The 22,316-nt window shown below is 44.5% G+C and overlaps 1 protein-coding gene across 2 annotated transcripts in view; it reads left to right on the top strand.

Annotated features, from left to right (window-relative positions):
* The first annotated feature begins 11,332 nt into the window (after positions 1 to 11,332).
* Positions 11,333 to 22,316, top strand: part of paxip1 (PAX interacting (with transcription-activation domain) protein 1) — a 65,322-nt gene continuing 54,338 nt past the window's right edge. For both annotated transcript variants that reach the window (XM_056597075.1, XM_056597076.1), the window contains exons 1-5: positions 11,333 to 11,552; positions 12,220 to 12,354; positions 15,395 to 15,438; positions 15,563 to 15,626; positions 15,967 to 16,077. In XM_056597075.1, coding sequence (XP_056453050.1) covers positions 11,472 to 11,552; positions 12,220 to 12,354; positions 15,395 to 15,438; positions 15,563 to 15,626; positions 15,967 to 16,077 — 435 coding nt within the window. In that variant the 5' untranslated portion in view covers positions 11,333 to 11,471. The remainder of the gene's footprint in view (positions 11,553 to 12,219; positions 12,355 to 15,394; positions 15,439 to 15,562; positions 15,627 to 15,966; positions 16,078 to 22,316) is intronic.

Below are 22,316 nucleotides of genomic sequence, written 5' to 3' on the forward strand. Positions count from 1 at the left end.
GTTGATCGAATTGTCTTTATTAAAAGGAAAATCCATTCAATTTTTATAAAACTAAGTGAAATTGTCTGAGAACTTAATTCATGCATCACATTTACAGTACGGTTGATTACTATTATGCAGGGGGGAAAAGACAAAGAAAGAGATGACTGATCTGATTCATTCATTCATATATGCCTACAATCTACCAGTGCTTTGAACACATAAGTATATCATATAAAATACAATTATATACGTTCATTAAAAATTACAAACATTGCAAATGATCGGTTGTGCATGAATTTTACAACATTGGATAGTGGAACTATCCCTTCCACCGGTAAACAAATGTTTGTGCGCCACCCTAAGGCACACAAAAGCCTCCGTTTGCTGGGCTGACCCTAAAAAAAACGATTAAACACAAACATAAATAGGTATACATAAATAATGTAATCTTGTGAGCGAGTAAATTTACATTGGTGACAGTGGTGTTTAACACCAGCTACGTCCATGCAAAATATAGCAACGTATCATTAAGTTGCAAAAACGTTTGAAAAGTGGCACAGGTCTTTAGGCTTGATTATTTGCATTAACATGATGAATCTATAAAAAGCAATACGGCAAAAATATTTCTGAAAACTAATATAACTTCACTTCATTTGAACGTGTACTGCTCTGCCATTTTCAAGAACCCGCCCAGTGAACGCAGAGGATTGTGGGTAGTTTTGGCTCGTCTAGGATGCAGCGATGCATTCTTGAAAAATCTCGGAATTCTCAAAAACAAAGGACGCAAAAATGGCGCGGCTTTCTAGTGTCCTCAACATTGGAACAGTGCTTGTCGGCGTTCTATGACGTAGCGTCCTTAAAAGGGCGGCCGTTGAGCATGCTTCCTTGACATTGGGAAACAGCCACAGCAGGTAGCCATGGTAGTCACGTGATTGCAAAGTATGAATTGAGCTACTTTTAGTCACGCACCAGGGGCCTCATGTACTAAGACTTGCGTGGATTTCATACTGAAACTTGGCGTACGCCAAAACCCAGAAACTGTCTTACGCACAAATAAATTCAGATGTATCAAAGTGTGCGAACGCATGGATCCAAGCACGTTTCTTTTGTACATCTCAATCAATGTGGAATTGAGCTCACATGCCGAGGTGCCAAACTCCTCCCTGTCCACGCCCTCATTTAAATATGCAATTTTATTTAAATAGGCCTCTGGACCTGAGATTCACCTCTTAATCCGATCACCTGGCACCATGAACAGAGGCAAAAAACGAAACTTCACGGAGTCCGAGCTCGAGATTTTGCTCCACGAGGTAGAAATGCGCAAGCATATGCTATTTGGTTTTGCAAGGGATAAATGCAAAACAAGGGGGGGAGGGCGATTGTTGACGGGGGGGGGGGGTGTATGTCTTCAAACTTCGTCTGGGCAATAAGGAAAAAATCAATGATAAATTTTTTTTTTTATCATGGCCATAGTCTCGTCAATGTGTGGGAAGCACTGAACAGTGTTTTTCTAAAAACAAAGTTGATTTAATGTAAACTAATTTCATGTACAGGAGCATAAAGCACCAATACATATTGAGATAGCTGGTGGTGAGCTTGGATGGTTATGATATTATGGCTAATAATAATAATAATAAAAAAATAATAAAAAAAAAAGCCATGGGATTCGCAATACATGTGTTTTTTTTTTTTTTTTCTCTTTTTCATTTTTTTGGCCGGTTGTTGGCCTGACGGGGGCGCTCGTTGGCCTGGCGGGCCGCCAGGCCTGAACAATGGTAGGGGAAACACTGGACCTCAAGGTGGAGGTGAAGCGGAGGGTTTCTGCCCACCGCCGAAGCGTGACCGCAACAGGTGGAGGGACGGGAGTGGGGGAACTCTCCCCCTTCGATTTGAGAGTGGCCGCTTTGATCGGTGACACAGCTCTCACCGGAGTGGTGGGAGCCCATGAAGGGGACACCGATCATCCCCAAGGTAAATATGCTGAAGTCATAAATGCTGTAATTATACTGGTCATACAATTGGCTGCTTACAATACACATAAGTCGGGCGTAAAGATGCCAGGATATTAAAGACTTTGACTCGTGTTTATTAACTTAATTTTTTTATTTTTGAATAGACAAGCAAGGAGAGGGCACGGATTGCTCCGTCTGCCTCGGTGTCTCCTCCGTCGGCCCCGGCGTCTCCTCCGTCGGCCCCGGCGTCTCCAGCCCCGGCGTCTCCTCCGTCGGCCCCGGCGTCTCCAGCGTCACCGCTGACTCCGGTTTCTCCACCGGCTCCGCTGCAAGCGGCGCCTCGAATTCATCTGCTGACCACCCGACCGGCCGTGTCCTCACCCGAGCTGTGCTGGAGTCACAGGCAGAAATCGTCAGAGCCATCGGTGTTATTAATGATCGCCTTGATCGGCTTATTAATGTACTCAGTGACATAAGCGCGTCGATAAATACACTTGTGTCACTTGTGTAAATTCTGTCCTTGCCTCTTTACATGCTTGAAATCACATTCTGCCGGGCCCGTATGGCTCCTCGGGGTGGGTTGCAGTTGACGGGTCCCGCATCCGGTTCCTCCAGTGGGGGGTCGTGCTGCTCTGGCAGTGGTATGCCATGGCGGTGTGCCACATTGTGGAGGACGCCACAGGCCATCACAATGTGGCACACCTTCTCAGGTCTGTACAGTAGCATCCCCCCCGACCTGTCAAGGCATCGCCACCGTCCCTTCAGCAGGCCGATTGCCCTCTCCACAATTATTCTCGTCCGGGAATGGAGGTCATTATACCTCCTCTCTTGGTCGGTGTTGGGGTTTGTAAGAGGGGTCATCAGCCACGTTCTTAGGGGGTAGCCACGGTCCCCTGGGGTCAGATGAAGGCAGAATACAATACACAACGTAACCACACAATGAATGAATGCAGAAGTGCACCGCGGGCGACATTTCTAACTTTACGCCCGCTTTTACTGACGTGAATACTGAACACGTCAGAGAAACATGATATTTGGATGTGCACAAGCCCCAGATGTGCATTACGCTGGTTTATACATACGGGACAATTACACAAATAAAGCATTTACTCACCCAGAAGCCACCCATCGCGCACAGTGCCAGCCTCCAGCCTGTTCCCAACCATGCTGTTGGTCAGAATGAATGAATCGTGCGTTGAACAAGGCCACCTTGCCACGATGTTAAGAAGCTGCATTTGCGCATCACATATGACTTGGACATTGATAGAATGAAAGTGTTTCCTGTTGACGTAAACAAATTCATCCTGTGATGGCGCTTTTATGGCAATATGTGTGCAGTCAACAGCTCCGATTACATTAGGAAAACCGGCTGATTCCGTCCCACACAGCTGGCATGGCTCGGCTCAGGGTGGACTGGCACACTCCTGACCGATCGGCCAGCTCCTGCTGGAAGGCCCCTGTTGCCAGGAACCCTAGCGTGGTCAGCACCTGTGTGGGCACGGACAACCCCTGGCTCCTGGCTGTGTGGCGCTCTAGGGCCGGCCGCAGCTCTGCGCACAGCTCCAGTAATACTGGCCTGGAGAAACGAAATCGGCTCATGAGCCAATCATCATCATTTGCGAGTAAGTCCTCGCGTTCCCTAAATATACGTTCCCTTCGGATTTGACCATTTGCGATGTCGACTAACAACGCCAACGCAGCCATTTTTAAAACAATTTTCTTCATCCATTGCGCATGCTTTTATAGCCACCCATATAATTGCAAGGTGTGTTAATTGTTCATTAGTGTGTCTCTGATGTGCAAATCACTCTGATGAGTCATTGTTTTCACCTTTTTCCCAGTTTCCCAGCGTCACCTCTAAGTGTCGCCAAAGGAACAATAGCTGTGGAAACGTGCATACGACTGCTCTGGGGTCACATTTATAACCGTTGCGTACGCACAAAACGGGGCTGAAATTTGCGTACGTGACTTTCCACGCCAAGATTGTGATCTATAAAAAACCGACTTGACGGGAGAATGTGCGCAGCCCTAAGCAAACTCTGACCCATGCGTACGCTTGGTTTGGAGGAAAAGGAGAAAAGGCGACACAGATGGTGTGGTGGTGAACTGAAGTCAGACAGAAGAATTGTAGAGTGAGAAGAACGATAATGTTTTATCATCGCCCTTCATAAATTTAATTTCGACCCGTATCATGCGTTAAATCTACGTAATCAGAATAATTTAAGTCAACTGCGTTATTTCTCAGTTATAACTCCAGAAACATCTCCTTAGAATAGAAATAAAAATAAATCTCTATATATAATCCCGTCACTCCATACTGTCCACTGACGGCGCGACTGCATGGAATAAAGCATCCGTCCAACATGTGTCAATAACATAATATTTTTTTTAATATTATGTGACACTGTAAACACATAATCAAATGTCAATTAAATCCCAAGTGTGGAAAACCAAGCCACACTCCTCATCACAATCGTTGTCCGTTACTCTTGATGTGTTCTCGGTCAGTCTACCGTAACCCTATAAATACAGAGGTGAGCGCCGTGGTAATGCTGCACCATATGGCACTTCTGGCGGACCATGCAAATGGCAGGATTCGGAGGGAGAGGGTCTTTAGGGACCATAACGATTTATTGGTAGGCTACATAAAAATATGTACCTTTATGTCAGACGAGGCCACTTCTTTTTTAATTCTGGGACTGTGCGCTCCGTGCTACTGACAGAGTTCACTGCTGCAGCAACATGTTGCCGCTCACTCTGCTTTTGGTTGTTGGCGATCCCATCCGTGACCGCCGAACAAAACTAACAAAAAAAACATTTCACCCACAAGTGTCTCCACTTCAACCTCTGAAATTTCGCTTTTTTGCTTTTCTCAGTACTTCTGCCATTGTTTCCGACAAGACATAATACTTGCATCTGAGTCTGTTTTATATGCAGATCGCATTCATGAGGTCATTTGCATTGACCATTTATGGTTAAAAAGGGGCGTGTACAGGGCGGAACGTGAAGCTGATTCAGCTGCGCACACTTGTAGGCACTCTGTGATTTATAAAGCAAAGATTGCGTACGGTGTGCGTACGCAGTGTTTTATAAATCGGAATATTTGTTGGCGCACGCAAAACTTGGCTTTTGGGCGTAGGTACACTTTTACTAGGCCTAACGATCCCATGCACAGTTTTATAAATGAGACCCCAGATCGCTATTCTCTTGAAGACACACGAGCACACACAGTGCAGGGCAATACATTTGACGTTTCAGATTCTTCAGTTCAATTCATTTTACATTTTTAGCAATGCTTTGCGCTTTTCATTCAGCGGTCACTTTATTAGTTTCCAACCATTTACTTTTTTATTAATGGTGTGCATGATTACATTGTTTACTCCATTTAGACTTTTGAACTTTTGTTCTGTTAAGATATGTCCTCAGTTGTATGTGATGTGGTTTTACATTGATATGTACTGATGTACTGTGTATATGCTTGTGCCACGGGGAGGCGCTATGGCGCTGCATCTGCCTCATTAGTTTATTGTTCCGGCTGAGATGTCGTTGTAGAGCGCGGCAAAATAGCAGTGTGACCGTGAGAATGATGTGTCCGCTGCAGTCACTAAATAAATATGCCGAAGGCTAAAGAAGACTCAACATATTTTCTTCCGAATGCAACGTTAGCTGCAACAGTACAGTAACACAAACTCAACAGGTTATGGGCCCAGGAGTCGTTCGGAAGATAAGTTCACCACCGACTAGAGAGTCGCGGCCGCAACGGACTGCGTGCTAGCGGGGGTGCTGGCTGAGAGGACTGGCGGGCTAACATGGCGGAACAACGAAGGAGATTGCCTTGACTGACGTTCGACGGAGATGAGACGAAGTATGAGCTTTGGGAGACCAAAATTATGGGACACTTTCATTTATCAGGGCTAAAGGATACTGTGTTAAGAGAACCGAGGACAGAAGTCGAGATAGCAGCAGATACAAAGAAAAATGCTGACGCTTATGCAGAGTTGATTTTGCTGTTAGATGACAAAAGCCTCTCATTAGTTATGAGGGATCATGCGCCCGATAATGGAAGAAAGGCTCTGCAAATATTGAGAGAGTATTATGCGGGGAGGGGAAAGCCCCGTGTAATAAACTTGTACACCACGTTGACATCGCTACACAAGGCTAACGATGAAAGTGTAATGGACTATATCATCAGAGCTGAAACCGCCATCACAGCACTGCGGAACGCGGGAGAAACGTTGGGAGACAGCCTGCTAGTTGCCATGGCTTTAAAAGGATTGCCTGAGAGTTTCAAGCCATTCGCAATACATGTGGCACATACAGACGATAAAATCCCTTCACTTGATTTAAGCCATTTAACGTTTCTTTATGTCTTAATCTATGGCTTTATTAAAAAATGTTTTCAACCTCACTTTGCACTACAGCAATCACCGCATTTTCTGCAGGAAATACATTTTCTAGTTATATTATATTAATTTACTAACGATAATAATAATAATAATAATAATAATAATAATAATAATAGTAATACAAATGAGGATAATAATGGTGTGTTTTAATATCCATCCGTCTCGGAGCTCCGAGGACGTTGCCTAGCGACACGCACAAACACGCCCCTTTTCCTCGGAAGTCGATCTCGCCATCTCGTTTGAACTCAGCGGTGACCGAGCGAGGCTTCCGAGATAGAATTGAAGATGGATGCGCCCAGTGTGACATTCAGTGAACTGTTTTCATTGTGTTTGGACCTCTTTGGTGGTTTAAATCGCAATTTCAATCACTCGTATTGCTGTAATAACTTACATATGCAGAAGATACATTGAAACATGAAATGAAGTGAAAATTGTAGTTCAAGTGGCTGCGTTTTTTCAAGTGGCTGCGTTTTTTCAAATGGCTGCGTTTTCGTACGGTGAAAACGCACCGTTTCATTTATATTATTTCGTAGTCCTGAAATAATATAAATGAAAATAGTAGTAGTAGTCGGCCAATGCTACCGCAACAATAGCTTTCCGGGTGGCGTCCATGTTTTTCTCCGACGACCTACGCTCAAAAACATAATAAAACGATTTTAGTGTGGGCGTGGCGTCCGATCCGAGATCCAAGTCGGCTCGCAGAGAATACTCGAACGCACCATAAGTGTATACTCTGAGGCGCTGTCACGCCAAATTTGTACCGGGTGCCAAATTTGTACCGCCGTTGCCAGGCAACGGACAGCTGATTACGTAAGGGTTGTCCGTTGCCGGGCAGGTTTACAAAAAAAAAACGTGCTCATGTTGCCAAAGACGGAATAACATAATACAGTTAACGGATCGTTAGATAACACTTGTTTTTACTTTATATTTGTGTTGTATTTAATTGTTTAATCAAATTTAGCTAGTAAACTGAGTGTTGAGAGCGGGTTTCAAAAAACATTCGCGCTCATGTTGCCAAAGACGAAATAACATAATACTTAAAGAGCCCATGCCATTAAAATGACATTTTTCCTGTTGTTTGTTAAAAAACATAGGTCTGAATAAGTTTGTGAGCTGTGGTAAGTTTGAAATCTATGCAGTTTGTCTGCTGAATGCAATAGGCAATGAAAGGAAAAAGGCAGAAGAAATGAGCCAATCTGGATAAGGTGACACTGTGACGTAGCGTTGTCAAACTATTATTCATGGCCCTGCCCACTTGGTTGGTTCGTAACCACCCACAAGAATTCTGAAGAAGTCGTGATTGAGCTAGTGCTAAATGCTAATACGTGTATGGTAGTTGCTTAGTTCGTAGTAACAGGCTAGTTACAGAATTTTGAATGCAATGGCAGAACGACATCGAAGTACATGAACTGCGACATGCTGCCTGCTGCCGGTTGCCGCGAGGCACCACTGCCGCGAAGCACCACCGCCCGGCAGCGGGCAGCCGGGCGGTGGTGCCTTTTGCCGGCAGCAGGCAGCGCGCGGTTCTGTCTACTACAGATTGATGTGGAAGTGGAAGAACCAGAGACGTCGGAGAACCCGACGAAGTCCTTTGGGATTCATTATATCGTCTGGACGTGCACACAGCTTTTGGCCGTGATAATATGTATTATTTGATATAGATATCTATGTATTATATGATATTATTTATATATAGAGCTCCAGGACTGTAACGCAAGTGTTGTACACTTCCTTGTTATTTGGATAACCGTTCTGCTGTTGGTGTGATGGCGCATAACACGTCGGACTCTCGTCTCTGGTATTTCTACAACGAGACTCGTAGTGGGGGTTATCTCAGCCATGGTTGAGAATGAATTGGGGGAAAGGAACTTTGGCTTTGACTCCCTGAAGTAGGCATGAACCACAACATGGAGGAGAAAGGGATTGTTGACCGCGGTCGTCTCCCGCCGGAGCCTCGCTGCCGATGGACCACCGCTTCAGGAGGCGGTGATTAGCACTGACCGCTGCCGAGGCAGCGGGAAGCAGGGCTCAAGCGGGATACATTCGCGGCCAACAATCCCCTTCTCCTCCATGTCGTGGTTCATGTACTTCAGGGAGTCAAAGCCAAAGTTCCTTTCCCCCAATTCATTCTCAACCATGGCTGAGATGACCCCCACTACGAGTCTCGTTGTAGAAATACCAGAGACGAGAGTCCGACGTATGCGCCATCACACCAACAGCAGAACGGTTATCCAAATAACAAGGAAGTGTACAACACTTGCGTTACAGTCCTGGGGCTCTACATCTAAATAATATCATATAATACATAGATATCTATATCAAATAATTCATATGATCACGGCCAAAAGCTGTGTGCACCTCCAGACGATATAATGAATCGCAAAGGACTTCGTCGGGTTCTCCGACGTCTCTGGTTCTTCCACTTCCACATCAATCTGAAGAAGACGCGGTCGTTTGAGATTCATAATAGCCTATCGTCTGGAGGCTCACACAGCTTTTGGCCGTGATAATATATATTATGATATAGATATCTATGTATAAAATGGGTTTCTAAGAGCCATTGCGATACATCCACCGTAAACAGAGCGCATGGTACCGTGGCTACAAGCTGCTCAGGGCCAGGTGATAATATATATTATAGATTATATGATATAGATATCTATGTATAATAAGGGTTTCTAAGAGCCATTGCGATACATCCACCGTAAACAGAGCGCATGGTACCGTGGGCTGCTCAGGGCCAGGTGATAATATACATTATATATTATATTATATTATATAGATATCTATGTATAATATGGGTTTCTACGAGCCATTGCGATACATCCACCGTAAACAGAGCGCATGGTACTGTGGCTACAAGCTGCTCAGGGCCACACCCCCACCCCCCTCCTTGACCTGCCTTGACACGCCCACTGTAACCAGAGCGCATTGTACTGTGGCTACAAGCTGCTCAGGGCCACACCCCCACCCCCCTCCTTGACCTGCCTTGACACGCCCACCGAAACAGCGCGTTTGGGGGAAGCTCAATGTGCGACAGGTTCGGAGTGGCTGTAACTCTGCACCACGGCTGAATTTCGGGGACGTCTTTGATTACTGTGTTTGTGGCCCACTAATACCTATATTAAAGCATCCATAAATAGCATGGCATGGGATCTTTAATGATAATGATCGCTAGATAACACTAGTTTTTACCTTATATTTGTATTGCATTTAATTGTTTAATCAAATTTAGCAAGTAAACTGAGTGTTTTAAAGCAGGTCAAGGACGAAATAGCACAATACAGATAACGGATCGCTAGATAGTAGGTTCGCGAATGTTCGTGAACCTTTCACGTCATTCGACGCGATCGACGCGATCATCTGTTGCCAGGCAGGTTTGGAATGGATTACGTATGGATGACGTGCCCGGTACAAATTTGGCACCCGGTACAAATTTGGCGTGACAGCGCCCCCGTCCGTGATGGGCTCTTGGAATCAGCTTTCTCTGAGGGCTTCATGAGAAAAACATTAGATTAGATCTCTTTATTGTCCTTGTTCAACAGAGTTAATCAACGAATTAAGTTTAGAGCATCACCACTGGCATAGTATATAAATATATTAATAAATAAATAATAGATAAATCAATAAATAAATAACAATAATAACATGAATGAGAATGCAGCAAGTCCAGTCCATAGTTGTGATGTGTGAGAGTGAGAGGGGGGGGGGGGGGGCTGCAGTCCTGCAATAGATGGAAAATAGTACAGTGCAGCAATGCAGTCCAGTTCACATTTTTTCACACTGAAAAGACGCGCACAGCGTCTCCTCCTCCGCTTCTCAGCCTCCGGAGTGCTGGATGGTGATCTGGTGATTTCGGCTGGGATGGTGAAGTCCGCTGGGAGTTGGCGAAATGGAGCGTTGTTGAGCTTTAAAAGTTAATTTCGGCTGTACTTCATTGTCGGGGTTTAAAAGCAGTGTGAAAAACTGTGTGGAATAATATTAAGTGCTACCAAAAATTACCAAAAAACATGCCAGATTTTGGGAGCTCTGGGCCGTTGCATCGATGTGCGCCGCCGGCGCCGCCATGGCAACAAAGCCATGTCTGCTGTTCTATCTGCTCGATAGGCAGTGCGGCCATCTAGCTCAATAGCCGAGTCCGGGGTCTTGTTCTCCAGCCAGGTTTCCGTAAAGATTAAGCTGCAGCAGTTCTCGATGTGTTTTTGTGAAGCTAGTTCCAGTCGGATCTGCAGCCGCGCACAGCGTCTCCTCCTCCGCTTCTCAGCCTCAGGAGTGCTGGATGGTGAAGTCCGCTGGAAGTTGTCGAAATGGATTGTTGTTGGGCTTTAATTCCGGCTGTACTTCATTGTTGGGTTTGAAAGCAGTGTGAAAAGCTGTGTGAAATAATATTAAGTGCTACCAAAAAGTACAAAAAAACATGCCATCCCAGAGCTCCGGGCCGCTGCAACTATGTGCGCCGCCGCCATGGCAAGCAATAGTGGTAATAATTAATAATTGTGGTCATTGTGGTAATAATAATTGTGGTCATTCTTAATAATTTATAGGTTTGATGTAAAGTAAGCCCTTTTCATCAAAGAGAACACCTGTCTCCAATCCACTATTCTCTACCAACAAACCCCAGTATGTTTATTTTAATGAATGCATTGTTGTATTGCCTATTTCCATTTTCGTTTTCGATTCATGATAATAATAATACAGGCAAACCGAGCAGACTAAAAAACTAAAACCGCACGTCCAAATAAATGTAATCTGGCGGATTATTATCTCCAACCCGGACAGTGCTATATCTCGCAACACATAGCGCTACACGTCATAGGGGTGTAATTGGTCATTCTTAATAATAATCATTCATATATATATGTATTGGAAAAATTCTTTACCGTGACTTAGACGATTTAATGAAGAGTTAATAGCGAAATACAACATATAGTGGAGTTATTTCGACAGAGCAAGGTATTACATGTTTTGAAAAGAGGTAGCACCCCTGTCCATGTCAGCATGGTGTCGTCCACTCTGGATTTGGCGCTAGAGCGGCTTTAGTGTACGAGTGGCGGCGGACCTGTTAGCCTCTGGATATTTGGTCTATCTCCTCTCCTTTCAACTCACCGTGGTCACCTATTCATGGACAATCATGTCTGACGAAGAGTCAAAGGTCCCTGAAGAACTTTTTAAAGATGTCAAATTCTACGTGGTCGGGGACATTGATGAGACGGTAAGGCTTTGGACCTTAGCTTGTAGCTTCTTACCTAGCATGCTAACCAGCTAGTTTCACCAACATGACATCTATTGGATAGGCTAGCCACTAACATGCTATCGGGCTATTCGGGATAAGCAAGCTGCTGTCACTGCCTACATTGTTTATATTTGAAAAGTGACCAACATATATGTGACCGTTTTGGCCGTATTTTTTATTGAGAATAACCTTAATTTCTGGTGCTGATTCATTTAGCATGGATTAGGTTAGTTCGTAGTGTGACACTTTGATATCGATAGCTTCTCCCTCTGCTAACTAGTTCATGTGTTATTTTGAAATACGTAGAACTAATATAATTGTGTTGGTATTTTCATCATATCCCCTTGTAATAATTAGTGATTGAGGTGAAATCAGATGACAATTAATGTGTGAACTATTGCTTTGATATTCACTTTTATCCACTCAAGATTCCAACCAGAGCAGTCGAAACGCACAGATACTATGCTTGCCTGTGATTCCTAGTTGTTGTCTTGTATACATGTGTTGTACCCATTTATTTAGAATGCAAGCTCTGTGGTGCTGTCAGCTCTGGATCACGTTCGATCTACTGTCGTTGAACTTCTGTATTTGCTAAGATCTATATTTTGGTTATGTATTTTTGTTCAATATGCTTTGGCCATTATAGGTAGTTAAGCTGCTTAAAGCTGGGAAAGGCAAGGAGGTGTCTTACAATGCCTTGGCCACGCATATTATTGCAGAGGATGGGGACAACCCAGAGGTTGGCGAGTCACGAGAAGTCTTTGATCTGCCTGTGGTAAAGGTGAGTTAAAGATGGACAGTCTCCTGTTGTAACTGTAGTGTGATCTTTTTCTAAAGAGCGTTGGCAGCCTTCATATATGTATTGTCATCTCTATATTAATGTCAACCATAAAGACTTAGCAGCTCAGTTATCACAGCTCTTGTTATTTTTCACAAAGCCCAAAAATACACCAACACATAATTTGGTTTCAACATTGTTGCAAAGGGTATGATAGCAGTTAGGCTATTTTGTTTTAAAGGTCCCATGACATGCTATTTTATGTATTCTTTAATATAGGTATTAGTGGGCAACTAACACAGTATTCAAAGACGTTCCCTAAATTCAGCCATGGTGCAGAGTTACAGCCACTCCGAGCCAGTCGCACATTGAGCTTCCCCCAAATGCGCTGTTTCGGTGGGCGTGTCAAGGAGGAGGGTGGGGGTGTGGCCCTGAGCAGCTTGCAGCCACCATGCGCTCTGTTTACAGTGGATGTATCGCAATGGCGAGGCGCACACCCTTTAGCCGTGTTCTGTAAATATTCTAGAACACACGGGAGTCCTGGAGCTCTATATCTAAATATTATCATATAGCCTACACCAGGGGTGCCCAACCAGTCGATCGCGGTCTACCAGTAGATCGCCGACAGATCCCAAGTCGATCGCGAGGGATGAAGAAAAAAAAAAAAAAAAATTATTATTTTTTTTTTAAATAAAATTAAATTTGCGCGGGACATATACGCGCGGTAGCGCATGTGCTGTTAACAGCAGTTGAAAGCCGTCAGCAGTAGTTACACACTCCTAAACGTTGGCATGGCTGAGGGGAAATAAGCTAAGACCTACCATTTTCACCCTGAGTGGGAGGAAGATTATTGATTATCGTTGAGAAGGTGCCGTGCGCAGACGGAATGAAACCCCCACTGAAGTCCGTAGGTTCACGATACAAGCCACCCCCCCCCCCCCCCCCCCCGTCAACAATTGTTCTCTACCCCCCCCCCCCCCCCCCCCTCAACAATTGTTCTTTACTCCCCCCCCCCCCCCCCCCCCCGCTTGAAGGTAGGTTTGCTGGTAGATCTCGGGAGGTTGGCTACTTGAAAAGTAGATCTTGGGTCAAAAAAGGTTGGGCACCCCTGGCCTACACAGATATCTATATCATATAATATATATTATCACGGCCAAAAGCTGTGTGAGCCGATATTATGAATCTCAAACGACCGCGTTGGGTTCTCCGACGTTCCTGGTTCTTCAACGTCCACATCAATGTGAATACACACTGTAACGCAAGTGTTTCTTGTTGGTTCTGTGACTTGTCTTGTATTTCCACAACAAGACTGTCGTGGGGGTTATCTGAGCCATGGTTGAGAAGGAATTGGGGGAAAGGAACTTTGGTTTGACTCGCTGAAGTACATGAACTGCGACATGCCGCCGGTTGCCGCGAGGCACCATCGCCCGGCAGCGGGCAGCCGGCAGCGCGCGGTTCAGTCGACTTCAGGTTGATGTGAAAGTGGAAGAACCAGAGACGTCGCAGAACCCGACAAAGTCGTTTGTGATTCATAATATCGTCTGGAGGCGCACACAATATGTTATATGATATAGATATCTATGTATTATATGATATTATTTAGATATAGAGCTCCAGGACTGTAACGCAAGTGTTGTACACTTCCTTGTTATTTGGATAACCGTTCTGCTGTTGGTGTGATGGCGCATCACGTCGGACTCTCGTCTCTGGTATTTCTACAACGAGACTCGTATTGGGGGTTATCTCAGCCATGGTTGAGAATGAATTGGGGGGAAGGAACTTTGGCTTTGACTCCCTCAAGAACATGAACCACGACATGGAGGAGAAAGGGATTGTTGGCGGCGAATGTCTCCCGCTTGAGCCCCGCTGAGGGACCACCGCCGGAGGCGGAGGTGCATAAGCGCTGCCCGGCAAAGATCCCTTTCTCCTCCTTGTCGTGGTTCATGGTCTTGAGGGAGTCAAAGCCAAAGTTCCTTCCCCCCAATTCATTCTCAACCTTGGCTGAGATAACCCCCAATATGAGTCTCGTTGTAGAAATACCAGAGACGAGAGTCCGACGTGATGCGCCATCACACCAACAGCAGAACGGTTATCCAAATAACAAGGAAGTGTACAACACTTGCGTTACAGTCCTGGAGCTCTATATCTAAATAATATCATATAATACATAGATATCTATATCATATAACATATTGTGTGCGCCTCCAGACGATATTATGAATCACAAACGACTTTGTCGGGTTCTGCGACGTCTCTGGTTCTTCCACTTTCACATCAACCTGAAGTCGACTGAACCGCGCGCTGCCTGCTGCCGGCTGCCCGCTGCCGGGCGATGGTGCCGCGCGGCAACCGGCGGCATGTCGCAGTTCATGTACTTCAGCGAGTCAAACCAAAGTTCCTTTCCCCCAATTCCTTCTCAACCATGGCTCAGATAACCCCCACGACAGTCTTGTTGTGGAAATACAAGACACGTCAAAGAACCGACAAGAGACACTTGCGTTACAGTGTGTGTATTCACACACACACACACACACACACACATGTGGCGCTCGCACGGTCGAGTCTCATTGGCGGGCCAACGTCTCTGGGCGGGCCAGGCAGAGTAAGGGGAGGAGCTGAGATTCCTCATGACGTCATGAGCACAGATTTCCAAATCAGCGCGCTTGAGCCTCCGTTTTTTCAAAGGCGAGCAGAACAGCTAGTGCTCGTTTTACACCAAACGCAAGTTTTAGCCACTGGGGGACCATAGGCAGGCTAGGGGAACTCATATTTATGTTAGAAAACCTCATAAATTGAGATTTTCATGTCATGGGACCTTTTAAATATGTGTCTCATTCTTGAAATATGTTATTCTACACAATCATGGACATGGTAGTCAGTAAAATGTATATTATTATCATTTACCGATGTAAGTGCTTTGCAAATAATAACTTTTTTCTGTCCCCACATGAATGTTTAACCTCTTTTAATCCTGTTTAGTTTTTTTAGACTTAGTTTTCTGTGCGTACATGCTGAATTAACAGTTTTCTCTTTCTCTTTTTAGCCCTCCTGGGTGATCCTATCGGTTCGCTGTGGAGATCTTCTGCCGTATCCTTCAATAGCCCATTGTTTGAATTGGTTTCACATTGCATGAAAATGCATAACTAATTGTAACAAAGATGTACTTTTACATTTGCTATTGTGGTTTCTACCTTAACAGAAATTTCTCCAGAGTTACTGGATTTTCCCCAGAGTCCGGACAGATATTTTTTGGAGTAACAGCTTGTCTTCCAAAAGTAAGAGTTGATCATGTATAGTAGTACATTGGTAGACATTTCATGACACAACCATTGTTAACATCTTTGATAAACTTCACTGAACTGACCTTTCTTTCAGGTATAGTCTTAATTTATTTGAGAACTATTTACTCTACTGTGTTTGTAACGTGTCCAAATGCAGATAAACAAAATGCATTTATAAACAAATATCCAGCTGTCCGTATATGCGATTTAGGTTTTTATTTTCAGATAGATTAATTTATAACTGAATCTATATGAAACTCCAGTCGGACTAGAAAAAATATTTGTATCTGTGAAAAGTTGATTGATTTACTAAATTCTGTTGTTCATGGACTAGCTGCCTGATGATCTCAACGCTCTTTGGGCTTATGTTACATTCTACGGAGGAGACTGCCAGCTGAATCTAAACAAGAACATCACACACCTTGTGGTCAAAGAACCGAAAGGGGTAAGTTGCCATATAATAAGATTCATTGGAAAGTTGTCTGACGGTATCAAGAATCCGTGTTACCAGTGCAGTGCATTCGCAGTGGTGTCTTTGACTTGAGTGATATGTGTTGTGGTGAATGTGTGATTTTATAGAGGCCTGTTTTTGTTGCTGTAAATCATTTTAAATTAACTCTGAAGATTAGGTAGCAAAAAGAGGGAAAATATCAAATTGAATTGGTTGCTTGGGTCAGAATGAGGCGACTCGCGACTGGCAAACCAAAACGAATGAAATATAGTTTTGTGGGTTCTATCTTGCCAGGAACAAACCAACTATAATCAATGTCTGTTAAACAAATAAATCCAATTTGACACTAAGGGCTAAAGTAAAGCCTGCATCTAAATACAATAAGTTTGTTTGCGTTGGACATGCATTGTGTGAGTTCTCAACTCCTTGATTGGTTATCATTCATCATCTTCAGTCATTTTTGCCTCTCAAAATTATACGTCTCCTACATTTCACAATAAAGTCTGTAAAACAAATCCCAACTAGACATGCCGCATGTGCATTTTCTTCAGAAAATGCACGTGGTTGCATGAGAAATATTCCATGAACATGCTGACATGCTTATGTTAGCACGGCTAATAAGTGAGTACAGTAAGTTTCAAGTCCCTGGGCTGCTCTGAAGCGAATTGATTGAAGAATGGGGCTGATGGTTTTAGTTTGAATGTGAGCTATGCTGCCCCCTGCTGCAAAGAGGTCCTTTACTATGCTCGCACCAACTTTGACAAAACTGAGTTGATTGTAGGGCTGGGTAAAAATATCGATTCATCAATGCACTGCATTTTATTTGTTCTCGATTCAATATGGATTGAGAAAAAAAAAAAATCATACTCAGTCATTGTAATCTAGAAGGGCGTATGCCTAAATGTTCATGCCCTTTTACATTTGTCCATGTTATGATTATTAATAGTTTAAAAACAATGAAATGGTTCATTCATTTTGAAATGGTTAATTCTATATAATATTTGGGTATTTTTGTCATCTGCACGTATTATTGAATCGATATCGAAGCAATTGGATTAGGGATGGGCACGAGTAGTAAATTCCAAACTCGAGTGATCGAAGGAATTCCTCGAGGATCAATCGAGTACTCGTTTAATCTAATCTATTTTTAGAATGCAACGCATCTGCAACAGGAATATGCCTGATGATGAACGGCAGTATTACCAACCAAACATGTAATGCTTATTCTCCATCAAAACAGTCAGAGTTATTTGAGTATTTTGAAAACGTTCAAAACACATTTTCCTTACAAAAATAAATATGCGTCTGACAATTTAAATCACGTCGAACCAAGGCCTGTAACAGTTTAAAAAAAACAAAAACAAAACAAGTAGCCTAACCATTGCAAATAATTTAAAGCTGCAAATAAAACGGCAGCAAATGGACTATGGAAATACTCAGCCTTGTGATCTTCTCTACACGGCCGGTATTACAGCTGCATCTTGCGGCGGTGAAAATAGCCGACACACTTGGTTGCTGCAGGTCTGCTTTCCCAAACTCACCGTTGTGTTTCAGGAGCATATGTTGCCGCATAGTACTTGAGCTACTCTGGTAGCTCGATTTCGCTTGGCATATTTTACATTTTACCCTATGATCTCCTATTTCTTTAAAGTATTTCAATTCTTCGCTGCGCTTTGTTTAACCGCCATCTCTTAACTTTTTGAATTCTGGCGTGCCTGCACACGTCACGGAACACGCCACACAGAAATTTGATACATTTCATTTTCTTTGTGCCCACGGCATGCGTGGCGCCGCACAGAAAATTGATACATTTGCTTCAGAAAACTTTGTTTGTGTGTATATGCAAACTCGAGTTTGCCTGTCCACCAACCGAGTTCATTTGTAACGAGGAGTACTCGATTAATCGATTCCTCACGCCCATCCCTAAATTGGATCAATATCAAATCGAAATCGAATCAAGACCTAAAGAATTGAATTGAATTGTGAGGTACCTGGCAATAACCAGCCTTTTGTATGGTTGAAGTCAGCGTTTTTTCCCCATTTACATCCATTATATGAAATGGCTCGACCAGCACCTGCAAAAGTGGCATTCTGAAATGTAACAATTTCAGAGTTCCTTGATGGGCCCTCTAATGGCCAGTTCAGACTGCACGATTTCAGCCCGATTTTGCCCCGAATCTTTCGTCGCAGACAAATTTGCGAATCGTACACCATATTGACAGGTCGGCAACAAGGGGGCTTGTAATGTGACATGCTTGCGATCTGCGATGTTTTCGTCTGCGACGTTCGAAAACCCCACAACGAAAAGTTTGTCACTTCAGAATTTTTTGGGGAATCGCATGACGTATACATTGTTGACGTGAGGGAACCACGCCCCCAGTTGCGTGAGGGAAGCCCGCGAACAGCTGGAGCTCAAGCGCAGTGTTTACCAACTGACTTCACTGCACTACGCTGAGTAGGCGTAACTACTGCAAAAATGAATGCGATCAATAACAAGAAGAATGCTAATAAAGAAAACTATAGAAAATGCAGCAATATAATGGAGACAACTTTGGAAATGTGGCAGCAACGTCCCTGCATTTTTGACGTGTCCGTGAAGGACTTTCACGATAGGATGAAAAGGGATACAGCCTGGCGAGAAATAGCCGACACCCTTGACCTACCCGGTAAGTTTGGAGCCATCAGCTGTTGACGTGCTAATAGCTATCATAAACCGTCTCTGTGCAAAGGGCCGTGTGAAAAAGAGCTTTCTTCATGCAAATTGTTGTTGTTAAAAAGCATCCCTTTTTCCTTAAAACACAGCACAACTGTCGAGTCACTTGCACAACTCCCCCCTTCCCAGTCTAAAACTCTGGCCCTCTTAAAGAGCACCAGAATGGGTGTGGCTCAATTAGCCCACGAGCCACAGCTGCGGACTATCACGGCTAACCAGCCAGACAGGAGCACGTGAATCTTTTAAAACATGTTTAACAACAGTGAAGATGCCATTCAGATCTTCACATTACCTTCCCCCTCTTTTAAGCTTGTAAACAAAGTAGGGATGGGCATTTGAAGAAATTTCCTTGATCGAGCATCGCTAGTTATCGATCAATTATCGATTAATCATTAACTTTTTTCTAGGCTATATTGAAATTCCCGTTGGTAGAAAATGCAGCATGTTTTTATCAATGAAATCTTTATTCCAACAATAATGTATGGGCCAACATTAATACAATACAGTTAACTTGAAGACCTACAACTGTTTAACAGTTTTAAAATAATAAATACAGGCATTATAGGTTATAGGCCTATGCGGCGCTCGTAAAGTCCGAACAATGCGCCTATAGGCGCTCTTAAAAGTTTGGAAACGATTCAACAAGACTAAATCTGTAGCCTACTCCAATTACAATAAGTAGCCAACTTATCGGACAACAATAATCAAACAAAGGCAGTTGGCTAAAAGTGGGCATTAAACGGTATAACTGTTTTGAAAAACGGGGGAAAAAAGGCCGACATATAATGCCTATAGGCTGCAGCCGGCGCACGGAAAAGCCTCGCAACAAAAAGATGAGCCACCCATTTACAAACAATTGCATGAACTAGTCTATCTAAAAGCAATACCTTATTGAACATATATAAGGCTGAACTTGTTGCTAAAATATCCGTTTTGGCAAAATGTAACGACTCCAATGAAGAGGCACCAAGCCGAAAGAAAAGCGGAGCGAGAGACAACACATTAAGAAAAAAAAGAGCGACTCACATACGGTGGTGACTGTCCCAACTATCCATAGCATAACTCCAGCCTACATATTTTTATTTAGGAATATAAGCATGTTAACATGCTCGCGGGTCAGACGCGAACGCAGCCTTGTAACTGTCAGTCCAGCAGCAGAAAACACCCGCTCTGACGGGACCGAAGTTGCGGGGATGCAGAGGTATTGTCGCGCTAACTTTGACAGGAACCTTCTTCCATTCACTTTCCAACAGTCGGCAGGGTGGTATTTCTCCCACATAGTGATATTCAATTAAATGCTTCAAGACTCACAGTATGCAACACAACGTCCTTTTGATCGATAACAATATAAATTGATCGACGCATTTCTTAACGATCGATTATCGAGCATCGATTAATTATGCCCATCCCTAAAACAAAGTTACAAGCGCATTAGATAAAAAAAGGTAAAATATTGTGCAAGACAGTCATGTGTGCTAAATAAACAGTTCAAAAAGTCTCTGGTGACCGCCCATCTCCATTCCAAGAACCCTCCTTCTTGGCGAAACACCACTCTTCGCAGTAAGTACTCCGCCACTGCTGTTCTGCGAAGGCTTGGCAATAGCTCCCGTCAGCAACAAAGAGTTACCGAGTTATTCCTCCTTCAGGCTTTGGCCAACCCCACATGACAGCAGTTCAACTTCCCCAGTGATCTCTTCTCCTAGCAGGACTCTTCGTCTACCTGCTCTTCATCACCGCGGTCCACCACGAAGCTCCTCAAACAATGTTTTTCAAAATGTGGGTCTCCTCCACTCGGCTAGAGGAATATCCCACCACTGCCACCAAATGTGAAAAAGAGCTTTCTTCATGCAAATTGTTGTTGTTAAAAAGCATCCCTTTTTCCTTAAAACACAGCACAACTGTCGAGTCACTTGCACAACTCCCCCCTTCCCAGTCTAAAACTCTGGCCCTCTTAAAGAGCACCAGAATGGGTGTGGCTCAATTAGCCCACGAGCCACAGCTGCGGACTATCACGGCTAACCAGCCAGACAGGAGCACGTGAATCTTTTAAAACATGTTTAAAAACAGTGAAGATGCCATTCAACGCTCTCATTATAGTGAATGGAGACTTCAACCATGTTAACATCTCAAAGACATTGACTGACTTCACTCAGTATGTGACCTGCAGCACCAGAGGGGACAAGACATTGGACTTACTGTATGCCAATGTTAAGGAGGTATACAGTGCAACAGCTCTCCCCCCCCCTGGGCAAATCAGACCACTGCTTGATACAACTGTCTCCTATATACAAACCTCTTGTGAGGAGACAGCCAATCACCACCAGGACTGTACAGCAGTGGTCTGTGGAGGCTGAGGAGGCCCTGATGGAGTGCTACAGGACAACAGACTGGGAGATGTTTCAGGAAGACTACGGCGACGATATTGAGGGTCTCACTCAATGCGTCACAGACTATATAAAGTTCTGTGAGGAGAGTGTTGTCCCCACCAAGAAGGTTCGCTGCTTCCCCAACAGCAAACCCTGGATCAACAGGGACATCAAAGTCCTGTTGAACCGGAAGAGGAGAGCCTTCATGGCAGGAGACAATAAGGACACACAGAGGGAAATACAGAGAGAGCTGAGGAGGGAACTGAGGAGGGCTAAAGACTGCTACAAGAACAGAATAGAGGGGAAGCTGCAGAAGAACAACCCCCGAGAGGTGTGGGCGGGGTTGAGAACCATCACTGGCATGAAAAATGCTGGAGGATCACAGGAAGGGACAAAGGAACGGGCCGACGAGCTAAACCTGTTTTTTAACAGATTTGACTCACCAACTGGGGCCAGACCAACACCCCCCTCCCCCTCCTGCACTACTCATCTCTCTGCTATACCACAAGACCCGGGGATGGCAGCTTTTGTACCTCCCCTCCCAGCACCACCCTCTCTCTCTCTCCCTTTCCTCACTTCTAAGGTGGCTGGACCAATGTCAAGCCCAGGGATCAGTCATCCCCTCATCACACCCCCAACTATCCCAGTGACCCCAGCAACAACAAACCCCATCATCAACACCAGCTGCGTGAGACGGCAGCTCACCAGGATCAGGACATACAAGGCAAGAGGACCGGACGACATCAGCCCGAGGGTGCTCAAGATTTGTGCAGAGCAGCTGGCAGGAGTGTTCACGCATCTTTTCGGCCTCTCCCTGAGGTTGAAAAAGGTGCCAACACTCTGGAAGACATCCTGCGTAGTCCCTGTCCCGAAGAAGGGACGACCCAGCGCTCCAAAAGACTTCAGACCTGTGGCTCTAACGTCACACGTCATGAAAATCTTCGAGAGGATGGTCCTGGAGCACCTCAGGCCCTTGGTGCATGACTGCCTGGACCCACTGCAGTTTGCGTACCAGACCGACATCGGCGTGGAGGACGCCATCATCTGCCTGCTTCACAGTGCTTACACGCACTTGGAGAGGCCGCAGAGCATGATTAGAATCATGTTCTTCGACTTCTCCAGTGCTTTCGACACCGTCCAGCCAGTCCGGCTGG

Source organism: Gadus chalcogrammus, chromosome 8, assembly GCF_026213295.1.
Source record: "Gadus chalcogrammus isolate NIFS_2021 chromosome 8, NIFS_Gcha_1.0, whole genome shotgun sequence".
Classification (NCBI taxonomy): domain Eukaryota; kingdom Metazoa; phylum Chordata; class Actinopteri; order Gadiformes; family Gadidae; genus Gadus; species Gadus chalcogrammus.